Below are 18,155 nucleotides of genomic sequence, written 5' to 3' on the forward strand. Positions count from 1 at the left end.
TTTTATAAAGTATCCACCTTATATAAAATACGGGTGTGGATCATTAGGTCTACATTGTCTGGATAGACAATGTTTGGGTAGACAATGGGAGATAGATAGGGACTGAAGGTCGACGGTCTGAAGGTCGACACACTAAAGGTCGACTGCTGACAAGGTCGACAGGTACTGAAGGTCGACAGGTACAGAAGGTCGACAAGCAATAGGTCGACATGTACTGAAGGTCGTCAGGCAATAGGTCAACTGGGACTGAAGTTCGACAGTGTCAGAAGGTCGACACACTAAAGGTCGACAGGCTGTAGATCGACAGGGACTGAAGGTCGACAGGGTCAGAAGGTCGATGCACTAAAGGTCGACTGGTAACAAGTTCGACAAGCATGAAGGTCGACAGGCAGTAGGTTGACACTCATATAGTCAAATGGTCGACACATTTTTTTTTTTTTATCGTTAGTATCAGGGTTAGGCACTTACTCCGACGGGTCGACTAGTAACAAGGTTGATGGGTATGAAGGTCGACAATCATATAGTCAAATGGTCGGCACTTTTTTCTTTTTTTTTAGGGTTAGTGTCAGGGTTAGAGTTAGGCACATAGGGTTAGGCACTTACCCCGACGGTTAGGGTTAGGCACTTACCCCGATGGTTAGGGTTAGGCACTTACCCCGACGGTTAGGGTTAGGCACCAGGAGGGAGGGTTAGGGTTAGGCACCAAGAGGACAGTTAGGGTAAAGATTAGGGCTAAAAAACAAAACAAACCATGTGTCGACCATTTTCATGCCGACCATATGAGTGTTGACCTAATGACCATGTCGACATTCAGTACATGTCGACCTTGCTACCAGTCAACCTTTAGTGTGTCGACCTTCAGCCCATGCCGACATATTGCCTGTCGACCTTCATACTTGTCGACCTTGTTACCAGTCAACCTTTCGTGTTGACCTTCAGACCCTGTCAACCTTCAGTACCTGTCGACCTTGTTACCAGTCGACCTTTAGTGTGTCGACCTTCGGTCCCTGTCTATCTATTGCCTGTCTATCTTCCATTGTCTACCCAAACATTGTATATCTAGACAATGTAGACCTAATGACCGGATATCATAAAATAAAACACTTATTGCTCTTATAAAAGACCAGGAAGTTGAGCCAATAATTTGACTCATTTAGTATTTTTTTTTCAATAAGTAACACAATACAGATTGTCCAAGGATGTTATTCATGAAACCATTAAGCGCAGCATAAATGTATGAAACAAACATAATAGGTGCCGTCACCTATAACCAGCGAGGCAAATACAGTATTTAGGAGTCTAATGGCAAAGACACAACCTACAGGACAAGCACAACAAGCTCTTGTAGTACAATTACTGATATACTGTATGAGCACTGCAGGCAGTGCAGTTACCTGTCCTGTGCTTGGGGAACTACAGGTAAGAGATCTGTTATACAGAATGCTGGGTAATTGGGGATTTGGAGTTATTTAACATAACATGGAGCACAAGGCTTACAATTAGATTTAGAAATTTGCTAAATCTTTACTCAGTAATACTGTCGCTGGCGTTTTCTTCTTTCTTAACCAATTGCCGATAACCCGCCAACTGGAGTTCTAGAAAGAGCAAAATGTGGCCAAAATTTTTTTTATACATAAAAAGAATTAAAAAAAGAAACATTTGAAAGATGGTTTGAAAAGAAAATTGAAAAAAATCATGCTCAGATTTACAGCGCAATCAAATGTCTTCAATCGTAATATAAACTACATGTAGTGCAGTAGATATCGCCATACTCTGTACAGCTTAGAGCTCGCTGATCACATCTGTACATAAAGTAGTAGCCTTACATAATGGCAGGGCCGTAACTAGGGTGGTGCGACATGTAAAAAGAAAAAGAAATAGGGAGAGCGCTGGACAGTGATGTTATATTTATTATTATCACTTAAAAAGTAAAATAACATACATACAGTAAATATACATATAAAGTTTACACATATAGTATATGACACAATAATCAAAAATAAATAAAATATATATAAAAAATGGAATATATAAAAAACCTAAGTAAAGGATCAAACCAGACCAATAATAAATAGCAAATGGGAGCTCCTGGTAGGTCAAATAGAATGTTAGTATAGTAATATAAACATAACACAGCGGTTGTTAGTGCATGCAAAGTTGTAGAACAGAAATGTCTCGTATATTAGTACATCCACAAATAGTGGGAAAGAGTTAAAATAACCACTATGAGTCACAGTAAGCAAATAAATCCCGCACATGCAGTCACCCAGCAGGGAAAGGGTTAATGAAGATTAGTCCATAGACTTAATGGAACCTGCAGATAAGACCTGCACATAGGTATGTAACAGCCAGTAGTGCCTCTAATGTAAACTCACAATGTCACCAATGTACGGTCCCGCTGAATACCGGCATCCCGGTTAGTTAGCACTTGAATGGATACCTGTATGAGCGGTGATCAACGGTGAGCGTGGTTCTCTACCGCTTGATAGAGGAGAGCCACGTGTGGAGGCAGAGGTTCCCAGATGGGATATGTAGCGCTGTGTTATTCGGGTGCAGGCTGAAGTGCAGGTGTCCACCACGTGTGGGTCTCAGCAGCTGGGTGTACAAGGCCGCGTCTCACACTGACAAGGTGGAGCAGGCTCGCTGTGCAGAAGTGGGGGCGTGACCAATCGGAAGCTTTCTCAGTCCGGATTCTGAACTTGTCACCTGATGCGTTTCTCAGCCAATGGTGCGACATGTGCCACTGCACAGGACACCACAGGGCAGGGGGCGCTGTTTGGGCCTGTCAATTTAATTATTGTGTATCATCACTGCAGCCATTTGTATTCACACTGTATTTCACAGTTACACCTGGATAACAGTGGTACAATGGGCTTGGTACCCCTTCATCTTTGTCAAATCAGATATGTCATGCCCCTTACCCATGAGGCGCCAATGCTCTTTTTGGCCCAGGGCACCAAAAAGTCTAGTTACGGCTCTGCATAATGGTTACATGCTTTTAAACTATCTACTATTATGCTATACTTTTCACTGTATATGGTTCTGCTCCGATTCATGGTCACAAGAGCTCTAGAGTGATTTAGTTTTGATTTTGATTGAATGATAGAATGTTCTAATAACTTGTAGGTGAGACTTCTATCTGCTATATGATTACAATTTGCTCATAACATACAGTATATATTTTAAAATAAGGTTTCAATATAAAGAGTAAAATAATAAAAACCAGTACTGTTAACTATATTGTTCTGCAATATTGGAGAAAATTGTGCAAATTAGCGTAAAAACAATGCAATGTGCTATACAACGTTATGTAAACACTCAAAAAACAGCTCTAGGAAAAATAAATAAATAAAATGGGAATAGTGTGATGTTTAGGCCACACCCACATATCACTGTTATCACTACAGTGCAATGATGGCAAAACGCGTGAATACGATCTAAAGTATTACATTCTGCATGATTTCTGCTCTGTTTTCTCTCTGTGCTGGTTTTATAAAACTTGGGGGGGTATCAGCGGCAACATTGCTAATTTCCCTTTGCTCCCCATAGAGGCGCATAGGGATATTAGAGACGTTTGGCAAGTGTTTATGGCCGTAACATCATCATGGCACATCGCCTTGAATTGAACTCAACCCGCCAGGTTTTCAGTAATTGCTAATGAAAATATGTAATTGGGATTTTAAACAAACTTCCACTTTTTCCTATAGCAATATTTTCAAGATACATAGTATAGTGAGACCCACTGAGCATTCACATTGAATACAGTAGAGTATTGGTTGCACATGGCAGTCTAATGCTATTCTACACTCTGATCACTTACTGGCGGAGAAGGGTTTATATGGATGGAGCTTCTGTATAAATGTTTATGTTTTTAGGACATTGCTGAATCCTCTAACCAAACAGCCAAATCCACCCCGTCTAAGAGTCCTGGTACAGGAAACGCTGAGAAAAGAAAGCTGAAGGTAAGTGTCCAGTAAACGGAGATGTGATTGTAGCTGCACATATAGAGCTTAAGCTCCCATGTATTGGTAAAATGTGACGATTATATTCAAATATGTTGTTATTATTATTAGTAATATAATAATCCTACTAGTCTGTGTGTCTGTGACATGCTCTGTAGGTGTCTCTGGAACTGATACTGCTGGGAGGGGTCAGAGTGTTTTCATTGGATCATTCTACAAAGAGAATGGTAAGATGGGGAAGATCCAGGAGGCATTTTGCAGAAATGCTTTGTAACACCACATGGCCACCTAAGGGACTACATAGCAACTGACATGAAAGTGATCTCTCGGATCACCCATCAATTCTCACACAACAGAAATATATGGGTTAGGTACAGGATCCTGGTAGTCAGAATACCGAGAGCAGCATCCCGACAGCCAGAACTCCGACGCCTGAAGGTAAGTAGCCTAATCCTAAGCCTCCCCCTAACCAACTTTTCCAGCAGCCTAACCCTAAAGCAGCCCAACCCTAACCCTCCCCCTAACACTTACTGTCCTGACTGACTGACTGACTCATTAACACCCAGCCCAAACCCCTAGACGTAGAAACATTGAAATTGGGGGTATAGTTAAATATTCAAACACCAACTGTCATCCCAAGTGCTGCCAAGGGAATGTTTTACTGCAGAGGTGAGAGAGGAAAATGTGTTACAACAAAAGTGAGAGGGGATTGTGTTATAGTAGTGGAGGGGAATGTGTTAATGCACAGATGAGGGAGGGAAATGTGTTACTATAGAGGTGAGGGAAGGGAATGTGTTACTACACAGGTATGGGAGGGGAATGTCAAATGTGTTACTTCGAGTCGAGAGAGGAAAATGTGTTACAACAAAAGTGAGAGGGGATTGTGTTATAGTAGTGGAGGGGAATGTGTTAATGCACAGATGAGGGAGGGAAATGTGTTACTATAGAGGTGAGGGAAGGGAATGTGTTACTACACAGGTATGGGAGGGGAATGTCAAATGTGTTACTTCGAGTCGAGGGAGGGGAATGTGTTACTACAGAGGTGAGCGGTGGTAATGTGTTGATACAGTGGTGAAGGAGGGGAATGTGTTACTCCAGAGGTGAGGGGAATAAGTTACTACATGTGTGAGTGAGGGTAATGTGTTACTACAGGTGTGAGGGAGGGATTATATTTCTACATAGGTGAGGGAGGGGTATGTCGAATGTGTTACAGCACGGACAAGGGAGGATAATGTGTTACTACAGAGGTGAGGGAGTGGAATGTGTTAGTACACAGGTGAGGGAGGGTATTGTCTTATTATTACAGTGATTCATTACTATAGAGGTGAGGGAGTGGAATGTGTTAGTACACAGGTGAGGAAAGGTAATGTCTTACTATAGCAGTGATGCATTACTATAGAGGTGAGGGATTAATGTGTTACTGGAGTGGTGTGATGGAAATTGAAACAGTAAATATTTAAGGTCTACCCAGCTGAAACCGGCTACATCAGCTAGTCATATATATTATTTATACCACCACTCACTGACTCACTCACCTTCCCCGTACTGAATCATTTGCCTGCAAAGCGCTATTTGGGCACTCTTTCCCTGGCCAGTGAAGCACGTGTCCACAATGATGTGCAATGCACATGGCAGTAGTCGGTTGAGCACAAAGTCACATTTATCACAGAAATAGTCTAACATTTACAGAGGAAAAAATAACATATAATAAAGGATAAAGCACTTTAATAATTACAGAGAAAAACAAACACTAAGGGGTAGCCCATAGCAACCAATCAGATTCTAGCTATTATCTTATAGAAAGTGCTAGTTAAATGTTAAGTAGAATCTGATTGGTTACTATGGGCAACACCTCCAATTCTAAAAATTATCACTTTAGTAGATGTACCCCTAAAAGAGAGGTGAAGAAAGAAAACACAAGACGGTGTGCACAACCTAACCAGAATAGACTGTAAAGAAAATACAGAGACCAAAAAAGAGAAAATACAAACATAAAAACATACTGAAGTAGGAACCATTTTCTGAAAGGAAGAGAAACAGTAAAAGTGAGACAAAGAAATATCACACAAGATGAAGGGGAGGAATTAAGAAAAACAAGTCAGACAGCCTGAACAGACTGTGAAGGAAACACAGAGAGAGAGATTAGAGAAGGAATAATAAATCGAGTGATACTAAAGGAAAAATGGCTTTCACTATAACAGGCACGTAGATAGTGTAATAGCAGTGTCATCATATAATAATATATAATTAGCAATTACCAGCATTGTAAAGTTGGGTGCTGGTCCATGAGGACTCGATTCAGCGTGAGTGTAAGAGTCAGCGCTTTTTGGGCCTCATTTAGAGTTCGGAGTAGACCATGTTGTAAGCAGTGGTAAGGTGCGTACACACGGGACGATTTTCTCCCCGAACGAAAATCGTCCTGTGTGTCCCCGGCAGGGGTGTGCTCAGCGTTGTTAACAACACTGAGCACAACACTGAACGAAATCAATAACGATTTTGCTTAGTGCCGGGCTCCCTCCCTCATCCCCGAACATGTTCAACCTGACATTATCGTCAGGTTGGACAGGAGGTTCCGTTGATGAACGAAAACTACAAACGGGAGCGCGCATTTGTAGTTTTCGTTCATCGTTATACCTCAGAAACTGAACGATTTTTTGATCGATTTGTTGTTAACGACGAATCGTTAAAAAAAATCGTCCCATGTGTACGCACCAGTAGAGTTAAAAGCATAACGTTGCCCAGTATTTGTGTGCTACATGCTAAAGCAGGAAGTATGTGAAAAACAGAAATTGCATCCCTCCCTTCACAGCATAGGTTGTAAAGATGCAAATCTGCACCCTCCTAACACTAAATAAGGCCTAATGTGTTGTTTGGGACACTGATGTCTGTATGTACCTACATTTGTGTGTTTGTATGCTCTGACATATGTACACGGAACCCACCTAAAAATACGCTTGTGTTCTTCTGATGCATCAAGCATGTTATTTAATCTTATTTATCCAGCCTTTAAGGTGGCCAGGGAGAAGTCATCCACCTTCAGCCCTGGATCTGGTTGTGATCAGTAGAGGGGTCCTTTTTTGCCTCTCTATAAATGCGAAAGACCCCACTACCTTTATAAGGGCTCTCAATGTGGATCTTCTCTTTTGAGCCATGATGTGAACAGCAAGAGTCTTTGGCCCTCATTCAGAGCCACTCGCTAGCGGCAGTACGCTCGTTCTGAGCGATGTTCGCACATCTGCGCATGCGTACGTTTTTTAGTACGCATGCACGAACCAGTCAGTGCGGCCGAAAATCGTTGGTACGCAATATAGCGAGGGCCTGCTATTTTGAGTGACAGAATGAGGCGTATGTGGGTGGTAACAGGGGAAGGTGTTTGAAAACGGGGAGTGGAGATCCGAACGCAGGCGTGCTTAAAGGTCAAAACGGGCGTTTTAAGGGAGTGCATATTTAATACAGCAGCGTCATTGACAACGTCACTTGGTTTTTTTTAACTCAGAACTGCTCGCAAAATAGCGGTTGAAAACACCAACCACAAGAATAGCGAGCAGTTCATACGCTGTACGATGTACTCGATTAATCTAATAAATAGCGGACATGACGTATGGTGCGTGCGGTCAGGGGGCGTTTTTATCAAAAAAACGAGCGTATGTTTTGCTCGCTCGTTCAGACTCAGAGGTGGGAACAGACTGCAATTTGCGAACGGATCATTTGAATAGCCATCCCTTGTTTTTGAACGAACGACCACAAATAGCGAACGGCTCTGAATCAGGCCCTTTGTCACCTAGAGGAGATATATAGTTTCCTCCAATGAATTAGTTAATGACTACTTGAAACTGTTTTAACAGGGTCTGCTTCTCCCTACTCAAGCACTGTTGGCTAGAATAAGATAGGCTAGAGTCAATGAATAAATCTGTTTATACTATGCATCTCTCCATGTGGCCATTTCCATCTCAGAGGCATCTAATGCTGCTTACCCAAAAAGCAACAGTAACGCTCTGAGAGTTTGGTACATTTAAGTTCCTGAAATATATATATTTGTTACTTTTTTACCTTTTTTTTCTTTTTATATGAGCCCACCAACATGGGTTTACTGGTCATTTAACTGTTTTGACAAATATAAATATATACCAATGTGCTATTAATTGGAAATCAGTATATTGGTGCCTGTATGATAAGACACTGGTTTGTCTATAACAGATGAAGTTCCAGGAAAGTTCCTTGTCCCAGACTGAAGTGGTTGAGGAAGTGCCAGTGCAGATAGCAGGTAAAAAACATAAAAACCACCATAGTCCCCCTCTTCCTACTACAAATATCCCAGTTTTCTTTATATACTCTAGAAAAGCCCATCCTGTCCTATGTACGCAAGCCCGAGTCTGTTTCCATGAAGACCCAGCTCATCAACAGACTCCCAACCTCCTTCATTGGTGAGTTAGGTGCACATGGATGCAAGATAACGGTGGGGTCTTGTAAGATATCTGAAATTATACTATTGGACAGTTACAGAAATCTCCAATTCTTGTCCAACATCCAATTCTTGTCCAACAGGAGACTTCTCCACAGTGGACCATGTCTGTCATCGCCATGCCACAGTGAAGGCCCGCGAACCTACTAGTGGCAATCGCCTTCCTCTCATTATAACAGTCATTCAGCGTGCCAACTTACCCCCTTTCTCCAAAGAGCCCTCGCCAACGAAGCAACACTTCCCACCTTTTCATGCCATGCTCGATTACGGTGACAAAAGCCATGTGGCTGATCATGTGCTCAAACGAGGTAAGCTAAAATAAAATAAAAACCCTCTATAATGTAACAAAAAAAGCCATTTTAATGGCTTTCAGAGGAAAAAACATTCCCAGATACACACTTTTAATTAAAAGAGTAACAGGAAGAATGTGTATGAATATTCTGTTGAGACTGTTCTGTTTGTGGAGAAAAAAAAACAAGTTTGTAATGTTACTTATCTAAAAATAGGTGATATTTTATTATATCAATATTTAAAAAAAAAATGTTTTTGAAATCTGAAATGCATGTGAGATATGGGAGTTTTATGATTTTATAAGAATCCCATTCACTTTTTAAAGAAAAATAAGATGACTATTTTATTAATTCTCTGCTGGCTCATGCTTGGAAAAATAAGCCTATGTTAAATCTATTAGAACCCATGTCTACTTGTGAGATGGAGACTTGATCCAAGTGAGTTTTAAAAGTAGTTTGAGCACTACTGCCACCTCCCTTCTGATTGACTATAATCATGGGCATATTTCTAATGACCCTGCATTAATAGACGATACTTACCTGTGCATCAGGTGCCATAGAAGGCACAAGGAAAATTACGCGGACACCATTTACAAAAAGATCTGCACACGTGCAGTAAAGCGATCACCGGGAAAATGTTGAGAGCACCCTCTTCCCAGATACCAGCACATGTTCAGTAGACAGAATCAGCAGATGCACCTGTACAACACACTTTTACATTTGAAATACGTATTGTATTCCTGCCAAAGAATACTTCTGTTACCTAGAGCAAAATGTTTTCTTATTTTAACTCCATGCCAATCGGTTGACGGTATGTTGCATCTGAAAGGTAGTTAAGTTGTATAGCTTTTTACAGCATGCTGTTTTTCATTTGTTAATGCCACCTGTTGCAATGATTTGTTCCACGCAATTGTGACGGTTTCCAACAGCACTGCTCAAGTTAGACTGTATTCTCAATGTACATTTTTTTACAATTTCCCATCGCTCCAATTCGACTGAGGAAAAAAAAGCAAAAAACCTTAATAGAAATTATGGTTTGAGTGCAAACAACAATCTGCTATTTAAATCTCCACTTTATTTATTTAGAAAAGTCATTTACGTCAAGGGCTCTGGTACCAGCGGTGGGGACAAATCCGTACAGGTAAGCTAATTACTAGGTATGCTAAATGTGCTCATCATTATGAAAATGAATTGAAAAGATCCTTTATGGTACAGGTTCTACCAACTGAAAAATCAGTACCACTTAATAACTTAAAGTTTATTTAAAGGTTCATTGCAAAGGTGTCAGAAAGGGATATTTTTGTCTTGCATATGGGTTGCATAAACCAGCAACACGTTTCACTGGTACACTGGCCATTTCTTCAGGCTCGTTGGATTCTGACGTATACAGTTGGAGAACAGAACGCAGACGTTCCGACTACACAGCTGCTTGTCACTGCATACAGGAGCATAATAGGATTTTTTTTATTCCAAAGTCACCATGAGAGGTTCTGGAACCCTCACTTTTCATTGAAAGGCAGCAACCTCTACCATTAGACTTTAAAAAATTCCTAGAGTGAGAGGGCAGATTTGGAAAATGAAGGCAGACTGAGACAGTCAGGCAACATCTTAGAACTAGACAAAAATTACAAACTAGTTAATGTTCCTCAGGGTCACACTTCAGACAAACAAATATCGGGTAGCGCTACCATTTCCGAAACTGAAAAAGTTGGAACATTTAATCTTTAGGACTATAATAACCAACCGGTCTGCATGTCTATAGGTACGGTGACAGATAAGACACTCCAACTTGACCACACTTGCATAGGTCATCACATAAATTTTCTGTGGCCTATCTGGTGGAACACCAGATACAGGATGTATAGTGACTAAAGCAAGAGACCATGTTCTCGATTATTAGGACAAGGCAGTTCATCTAGCAATATCACCCTTTATTAGATGGATAGAGGAGAATATCAGGATAGTGCCATAATCATGAGCTGCCTAAACAAGGACGTACGTACTTGAGGTATACCCTAGGATCTAGTGGAAGAGATCTTATGAACCTGCTGTGGGCAGAAGACCGTTTAAAAGGGCAAATCTTAGATGGAACTAAATGCAAGCTCAACAAAGAAGCTACTGGCATTTTGTGTAAAGTTCCACAACGGTCAGACAAGGTTCTGTTGATGCATAACAGGTGAAACTAATCAATGGTGTATCTATTTCCACTCAAGAGTGTTGAAGAAAGCAGAGAACATCCAGGCAGAAATAGTTACTGGAAGTCCTTAGACACAAACAAACATAGCTTTGAGAAGCTATCTTTCAGATTACCTCACATCCCACTTCTCCTTTCTTTATCCAATATTACTTTAACTTATGGGCCCCATACATCAGAGATGGATTGCCGTGATGCTGCAACCAGGCATCGCTGGATCTCAGAAATCCAACATGTTGGAGTTCAGCGATTTGATGCTCGCAATCAAAAAATTATTGCAATTGTCAAATCGCCGACATTTAACATGAAAAATGTCTGCGATCCGGCGACGGATTGCACAACATCGATGGAGGGAGGTCAGCGTTTCCACCCGGAAATGCCGGCATTTCCCATCGCATCGCGACAAACAGTCGCTGATGTATGGGCACCTTAAGTCTTGTCCTACTTATCTTTTTCCTAAATTCTCATTCGTCGGAGGAGAGGGTTTGACATACTCAGACTTGGCCAGGTGTTAGCAACTAAGGGCCTGATGCAGACCCACTCGCGAGCGGCTGTCCGCTCGCAAGTGGGTCGATGGTCTGCACTGAGCATGCGCACGACGGAGGGAGCTCCGTCGTGCGCATGCGCCAGACGTGACGAGCGAAGGAAAGTCCTTCGCTCGTTGTGTCTGATCAAAGGGGGCGTGCTGTCAATGTTGATTGACAGCACGCCCCCTTTGGTGGGCATGCTGGGGGCGTGCCTCCCTGATGGGGGCGTTCCCAAGGGAACGCCTACCGTCAGAAGCCGGCCCACTGACATCACTAGTGATGTCAGTGGGAGTGATTTTGGCTCTGATAGAGCCAAAATCACTCCGGGCCTTACGGTTGAAAACCTCAACCGCAGGCTCCGGCTCGCAGTTTCGATGGTCACGACCATCGCGGCCATCAAACTGCACGCTCGTATAGGCTGTGGGTGGTGACCCACAGCTATACGAGCGTCCAGGAGGACGCTCCAGAATTATGGAGGGCGGCCCTCATTCAGAGCGTGCGGCTCTCAATGAGGGCCTAAATCTTTAGACAGTTTTGTAGTCTATAGAGACTAGTTTACTATTTAAATAGGTCCCAGAGAGGTCAGCAAGTCTCCAGAGCCACCATTGCAATGTGGAGTGGAAGTAGCATCCAACTACTTTTACAACATGTCAATGCTAGTTCAGGAAAGGAGAATTACGGTAAATTGTGTATATTTTTAGCTTTTATTGATTATATACACATTCTCTATAGGTTTGCATCAACAAAGCAAAAACACCCTGAAGCGTCTGCAGTAACCATTGATCTACAGTTAAGTCCTAAGATCCGCAGGACTTCTAAGATTCATCACGATTCGGTCATTGCTCTAGTGACTTCTGGTAAGCATGGTCCAATTCCCCCAATAAGTCATGCATATGTATGTATACACACATAGATTAAGTCATCACGCCTGCTGTTGTAATTCAGCAGTGTTAATAAATCAACCCCAAAAGACACCAAGGCCCAAATGTAATAGGCTCCGATTTGCTGGTGCAATTTTGACAATATAGCCTTTAGCTTTAGAGAGACAAATAGTTTTAAGGCAATTTGTTTTTGTTTTTTTGTTGCCAGACTATTTGGATAGCTTCCTGCAGAAACCAAAGAACGATATCTCAGATTATACACGTTCATTGCCAACTTTAAAGAAGTCAGAATCTTTCATCACCAGTTCTCGAGAAGATTTAACACTTTCAAAGGTAAAGTGATTTAGTGTCAATAGAACGTGTGATAGTCAGATTTATAAGCATTCTAAATCTAAAGATAGCCTTGACCAGGATTTGTAATGTTGGCATTTGAGAATGCCTGGTGAATGTTATGAAACCTCTGTAACTTGTGGCCAGGGACCAATGAATGACACTGCTTTCCCCCAATGCCCAATCAACTACTAGCCGGCCAGCCCAAAGAATATTAATAGGGCTCCAGCCCAGAAGATCTGATCCATTGGCAGAAGCTTTATTCACCCACTAGTTTGATACAGCTCTATTGGAACAAAGCAAATTGGCGGTTGGTTTCATGTATTTGGCTATGGTGGATTTGCATTTACTGGGGTTTTTCCTTCCTTGCAATGGAAAAATAGGGGTTGGGTAAAGGCCGATACGATGTCTACTCGTCCATTTATAGGCAGCGACTAGAATACATTGGTTTATGGTGTGTATATAAACCTTTCTGCAGGCTTGCAGGCTATACTCTCCATAATGCCATGATGGGTGTATAATGGGGATTGACTTTTACATAACACGGTCTTCAGCCCTCATTTGTAAGTGTTCCTTCTATTCAATTTTAGGGCTACAAATTACAATGTGTAAATTTACCAGCATTATTATTATTATTATTTTGTTTCAGCAGTCCACAATGTGAGAACGACCGTGCCATCTATAGCCATGATTTCACAATACAAACCTGCCAAATTGCAGGAAACCCCACATTTTGTGCCAGCAGCGGTGGAGATTGGAGGAAACTAAAATGAGTATTCAGCAAAGTAAACCCCTACAAGACAATAACATCGGCAAAAAACCCACAAAGTTCATAGTCTGCACATGGCTGTGCCATCATCTGCACACCCAGGCCACATAGGAAGGGGTCCAACAGTTTAAGCTTTAATCAGTGTAATGACTTGATGCCAGTCCAGTATTTTCAGTTTATTTTCCAATAAATTGTAATGGAAGGTGTCATATGATCAGCAACTGTGGTGTATTAGGCTAATGGTGACTCCATGGCAAGTTGTGCAGTGTAAGATATTTTAATTAAAAATAAAATTATATATATATACACATATACATACACACTCACATCCATCCATCCTCAGCATCTTCTTTGTGGAATTGACAAAGTATCAAAAGATAAAAAAATAAAGAAATGTGATGGTCTCATTTAAAACAAAAAGTCATTGCCTGTATACCAGCAGGTAGGTTGCACACAGAGGTAGTAAATTCCAGTTTGGCAGATGGATAGAATGAAAGATATGGTAAGAACTTACCCTTGTTATCTCTCTTTCTTCGAAGTCCACAGGGTGGACCTTGGGGGTATAGGGTGGGAACCAAATCCGAGCACCACCCAGTTAAAGCTTTCAGCTCCCCGGATGCACTGGGTCCACTCTCCCTATAAATCGGCCCCCAAGCCAGAGGCACCTCAGTTTGTAAGCAGCCAGAGGAGGAAAGAAAGAGAGAGAAGACTGGAACACTCAAGAACCACACTCACAGAGAAGGAGACGGGAACCAGTGACCAGTAACACAGCCCATATGAAGCCAGGTGCATCAGGGTGGGTGCGCTGTGGAGCCTATGGACTTCGAAGAAAGAGAGATAACAAAGGTAAGTTCTTACCATATCTCTCATTTTCTTCTTCAGGGTCCACAGGGTTGACCTTGGGGATGTCCCAATGCAGTCCAATTAAGGGTGGGGACACTCCTGCGCTGAGAGGAGAATCCGACGCCCAAAAGGAAGCATCCTGAGAGGCAAAGATATCCAATGCATAGAACTTTATAAAGGTCTGGACAGAAGACCACGTGGCCACCTAGCAAGGCTGAACAGCCAAGGTGCCATAGCGAGCCACCCACAAGGGTCCCACAGCCCAGGTAGAATAAGCATCAACAGAAGCGGAAACAGGCCTTCCTGTGTGTAGGCCCCTGAAATAGTCATACAAAACCATCTAGCCAATGATTGTTTGTTGTCCGGCCATACTTTCCTGTGAAATCCAGAGAGAACAAATAAGGAGCATGATTTCCAGAAGGAACTGGTACGGTCCACGTCAATCCTGAGAGCCCGGGCCACATCAATGAGGCCATACCAGCAGAGAGGACTGGTGACTGAAATGTCGGTACAATAAGCTCCTGAATAATATGAAACTTAAGCAGGAAACACAGGGCGAGTGAAACTCACAGCCCGGTCTTGATAAAATATCCAGAAGAGGGAGCCACATGAGAATGCTCCCAAGTCAGACACTCTCCTGGCAGATGCAAACGCCATAAGAAAGAGTCTAAGCTATAAACCACCTAAGGGCTATCAAAACTAGTGGTTCAAATGGAGGCCCCTGGAGGGCACGAAGAACTACTGCCAAATCCCAAAGGAGCCCCTAGGGGGATAAAGGGAGGTAGAATCCAGAGAACACCCTGAAGGAAGGTCTAGGACACCCGGGAGTGGAGCAATTCTACCTACGAACCACAATGACAATGCACAGACCTGCACTTTCAGGGAGGCCAGGCGGAGGGGGCAAGACTCAATCCAGCTGGAAGGAATGCCAGGCCTCCGGAAATCCTAAACACTTATGGTATCATATCAAACAATACAATTGACCATTGGCGCCTACTAGTGCATATATTATAAATAAAGTGAACGTGTGCAACCATTTTTTTTTTTTGGACATCATGTAAATAAACAGCCACAGACATTTTAATGCTTAAACTGAGGGTGATGCGATTTAGGTGCAGGTCCGACATCCGCTATAATTAGGATGGACTTGACCGCCAGCACCAAAGCAGGGATATTAATACTTAATTTAGGCTACCCCTCGTGTGAAAGGAATAGGAGTCCGATACATTATCCATCTACCTTGGCCGACGATCTGTGTTAGACAGCAGTGCAGACTGAGGACACCCCACAGGGCGTTCATTACGCCTTCTTGGGTTTCTTAGAAACGACATCCACCCAGGGTGGCTGTTGTGGTAATCCCTGCAAGGGAAATGACAGACTGTTGTGGTACCTGAGGGAATTGCCTGTACTGTGAAAAACCCTGGTAGGGAGCGATAGTCTGTCACAGGGGTAAACTGCACGAACTGCGAGGTACCCAGATAGGGAAGGATAGCATGTTGAGGTAACCCCAAGAGGGTTACAACTATGGGGGCCGCCAGGCGATCCGCAATGGAGGCCAGGGTCTTGAGAAAAATACAGCCCAAGGGGGGTCCTTTTAAGGGGACTGGCACCTGACTGATGGCACCCAATACATAACCCTTCCTGAGACAAATCCTCCTTACTCACAGGATAGCAAAAATGGGTGCAGTATCGTGCTCCATTTCCTTGTCAGACATATCTGACTAACAATCATTCTGGAAATATCAAGCAGCGCTATACTGGTCCTGACTGGCGCTAGGATTAGCTGCAGGGAGCCACTATCAGCGTATGCAACACAGTTCCACCTAAAATATGACAACGTGCAGCACGCCACAGTATGTGATCAACCTCACAAATATTGACAAGTATATATATATTATATATGTGAGGTCTCGGAACCACCCTAAGTACACCTGTATTAGGGCAGATTGTAAAGAAAAGGGATAGATATACACTGACAGTTGAGAGAAAGCACAGACAGTCAGCGCTAGCATAAGTCACATACAATGCAGAAATATATATACATAAACATTACATACAATATACTGCAAATGGCACTACAATCAACTGCCCAGATTCAGTGTCTGGGGAGGCTATAGCGCTGTGTACACTGACCCAAAGGCGAGGTACTGGACCAACTGCCGACCTAGGAGATCTGTGATGCACCACAGAGTAAAATGGCCGCTGGAGACCTCAGAGGAAGCGTGGCCCAAGGAGGAAGCAGCTCAAAGCCAGACCTTAGATTGGAAAGGCGCGCTGAGCCGAGGAGCAGCTGTAACAGGAGGGCTACCTCCCCTGGCCGGCTATTAACTCCCGGGATGTCGGCTCCCGCTGCCGAACTTTAAGTCCCTGGTGGAATAGTGGACACACGTATGGTGGGCGCCGCCACTGCCAGCATCCCAACAACCCGAGGCAATAGACTGCATAAATACGCGGACCACCACAAGCAGTGACCCGTGACCTTACCTGTCCCCGTCGATCCGGCAGCAGTCCTGGGGGCCCGCAGAGCACGGCTAGCACAGACTCTGGGGTCCCGCCGTTAGGCCCAGATCTGTACTGGCGTTGCGGTGCCGGTGGGGTGACGGAGCGGCAGCTTGGACGTCCAATGGACAGTCCGACGCTGCCGCTCTGAAGAGTTTAAAAATACTTAGAAAGCTAAAAACTCAAAATGTAAAAATTAGCTTAGGGCTGATATTCAGCCCCCCCTTCGATAACTGTGACCCGACTCCGGCCGGGCACCAACTTAAACTGAGGTGCCTCTGGCTTGGGGGCGGGGTTATAGGGAGAGTGGACCCAGTGCACCCTGGGAGCTGAAAGCTTTAAACTGCGTGGTGCCTGGATTTGGTTCCCACCCTATAACCCCAAGGTCAACCCTGTGGACCCCCCTATGGACCATGAAGAAGAAATATTTATCTATAAGCTCATTCACAACAGTTTTGAAGTACTACATTAGGGGCTCAATCCAATTAGCCGCAATTCGCGGCCCGATCTCACCCTGGAGTCGGACATTTTTGTATGCAACCCTATGGCCGTGAACAAAAAGCCTGCGATTCCGGTGGTACCGTAAGTGCGGCTGCACTTATTCGTGGTTAATTGTATTGAGCCCCAGGTGTTTTGACTACTTTTATGCATGGAAGATAACAATTACAATAATTTGGGCCCGGATTCTGAGTTGCACAATATTTTGCTACACTCCGTGCGATAAAATCCCTAAAGAAAAAAAAACAACAAGAAACACACCTGTATGGCACATGCGTTACACGATGTGCATGCACAATATCATTAATGTGCTGGGCATTTGTGGGTGGGGGCTATTCAGGTGCACGAAGATGGTCCGTCTTATGGCCACCTCGCCTCAGCGTATTACAGCATCTAAAAGATGCTCAAAGTGGGCGTCTCAGTCCCTGCACACTCACACGACTGTACACCAGGGGAAGGGCTGATGATGTAACTACTGCCAGACACTAAAGCAGTCACAGCAGTATGAGACTCAAGCCCTTAAGAGTTTACCATCTACGTTTGGTTCTTGAGCAAAGCGCACGTAAGGTGTTATGGAAGTTTCATGAACTCACTTAGTGCCCATGTTCAGATGTTGTCCACCTACCAAATCAGAACACATTAGTCTGCTGGGCACACACTGGAGCAACAGGCATTCGTTCAGACATCGGAAGGAATGCCCGTGAACGGAGATTGTGCGTCCAAACTGGACGACTTTAAATGAACGACGTAACCATCACCGTTACATCATTCATTAACAATGCACTTGCAGCTAGCGATGTCACTAGGGAGCGCGAAATCGCCGGTAGACCCTGAGCAATGTAGGCGATATGACGTTACGAAATGGCATATCTGCCAGACATCGCTCCAGTGTGTACCTGG

General features: G+C 43.4%; 1 protein-coding gene across 4 annotated transcripts in view; it reads left to right on the plus strand.

Annotated features, from left to right (window-relative positions):
- AGBL2 (AGBL carboxypeptidase 2) overlaps positions 1 to 13,807 on the plus strand; it is a 99,166-nt gene extending 85,359 nt beyond the window's left edge. For 2 of the 4 annotated variants that reach the window (XM_088448662.1, XM_088448664.1), the window contains exons 15-22: positions 3,876 to 3,962; positions 8,160 to 8,226; positions 8,300 to 8,386; positions 8,508 to 8,732; positions 9,801 to 9,855; positions 12,168 to 12,292; positions 12,525 to 12,649; positions 13,296 to 13,807. In XM_088448662.1, the coding sequence (XP_088304788.1) occupies positions 3,876 to 3,962; positions 8,160 to 8,226; positions 8,300 to 8,386; positions 8,508 to 8,732; positions 9,801 to 9,855; positions 12,168 to 12,292; positions 12,525 to 12,649; positions 13,296 to 13,310 (786 nt within the window). In that variant the 3' untranslated portion in view covers positions 13,311 to 13,807. Of the gene's footprint in view, positions 1 to 3,875; positions 3,963 to 8,159; positions 8,227 to 8,299; positions 8,387 to 8,507; positions 8,733 to 9,800; positions 9,856 to 12,167; positions 12,293 to 12,524; positions 12,650 to 13,295 lie in introns of those variants that run through there. The other 2 variants (XM_088448663.1, XM_088448665.1) reach the window with 2 other exon arrangements.
- The last annotated feature ends 4,348 nt before the right edge of the window (positions 13,808 to 18,155 follow it).

The sequence above is a fragment of the Taudactylus pleione genome, unplaced genomic scaffold, assembly GCF_031769625.1.
Source record: "Taudactylus pleione unplaced genomic scaffold, aTauple2 ptg000462l, whole genome shotgun sequence".
NCBI classification, from domain to species: domain Eukaryota; kingdom Metazoa; phylum Chordata; class Amphibia; order Anura; family Myobatrachidae; genus Taudactylus; species Taudactylus pleione.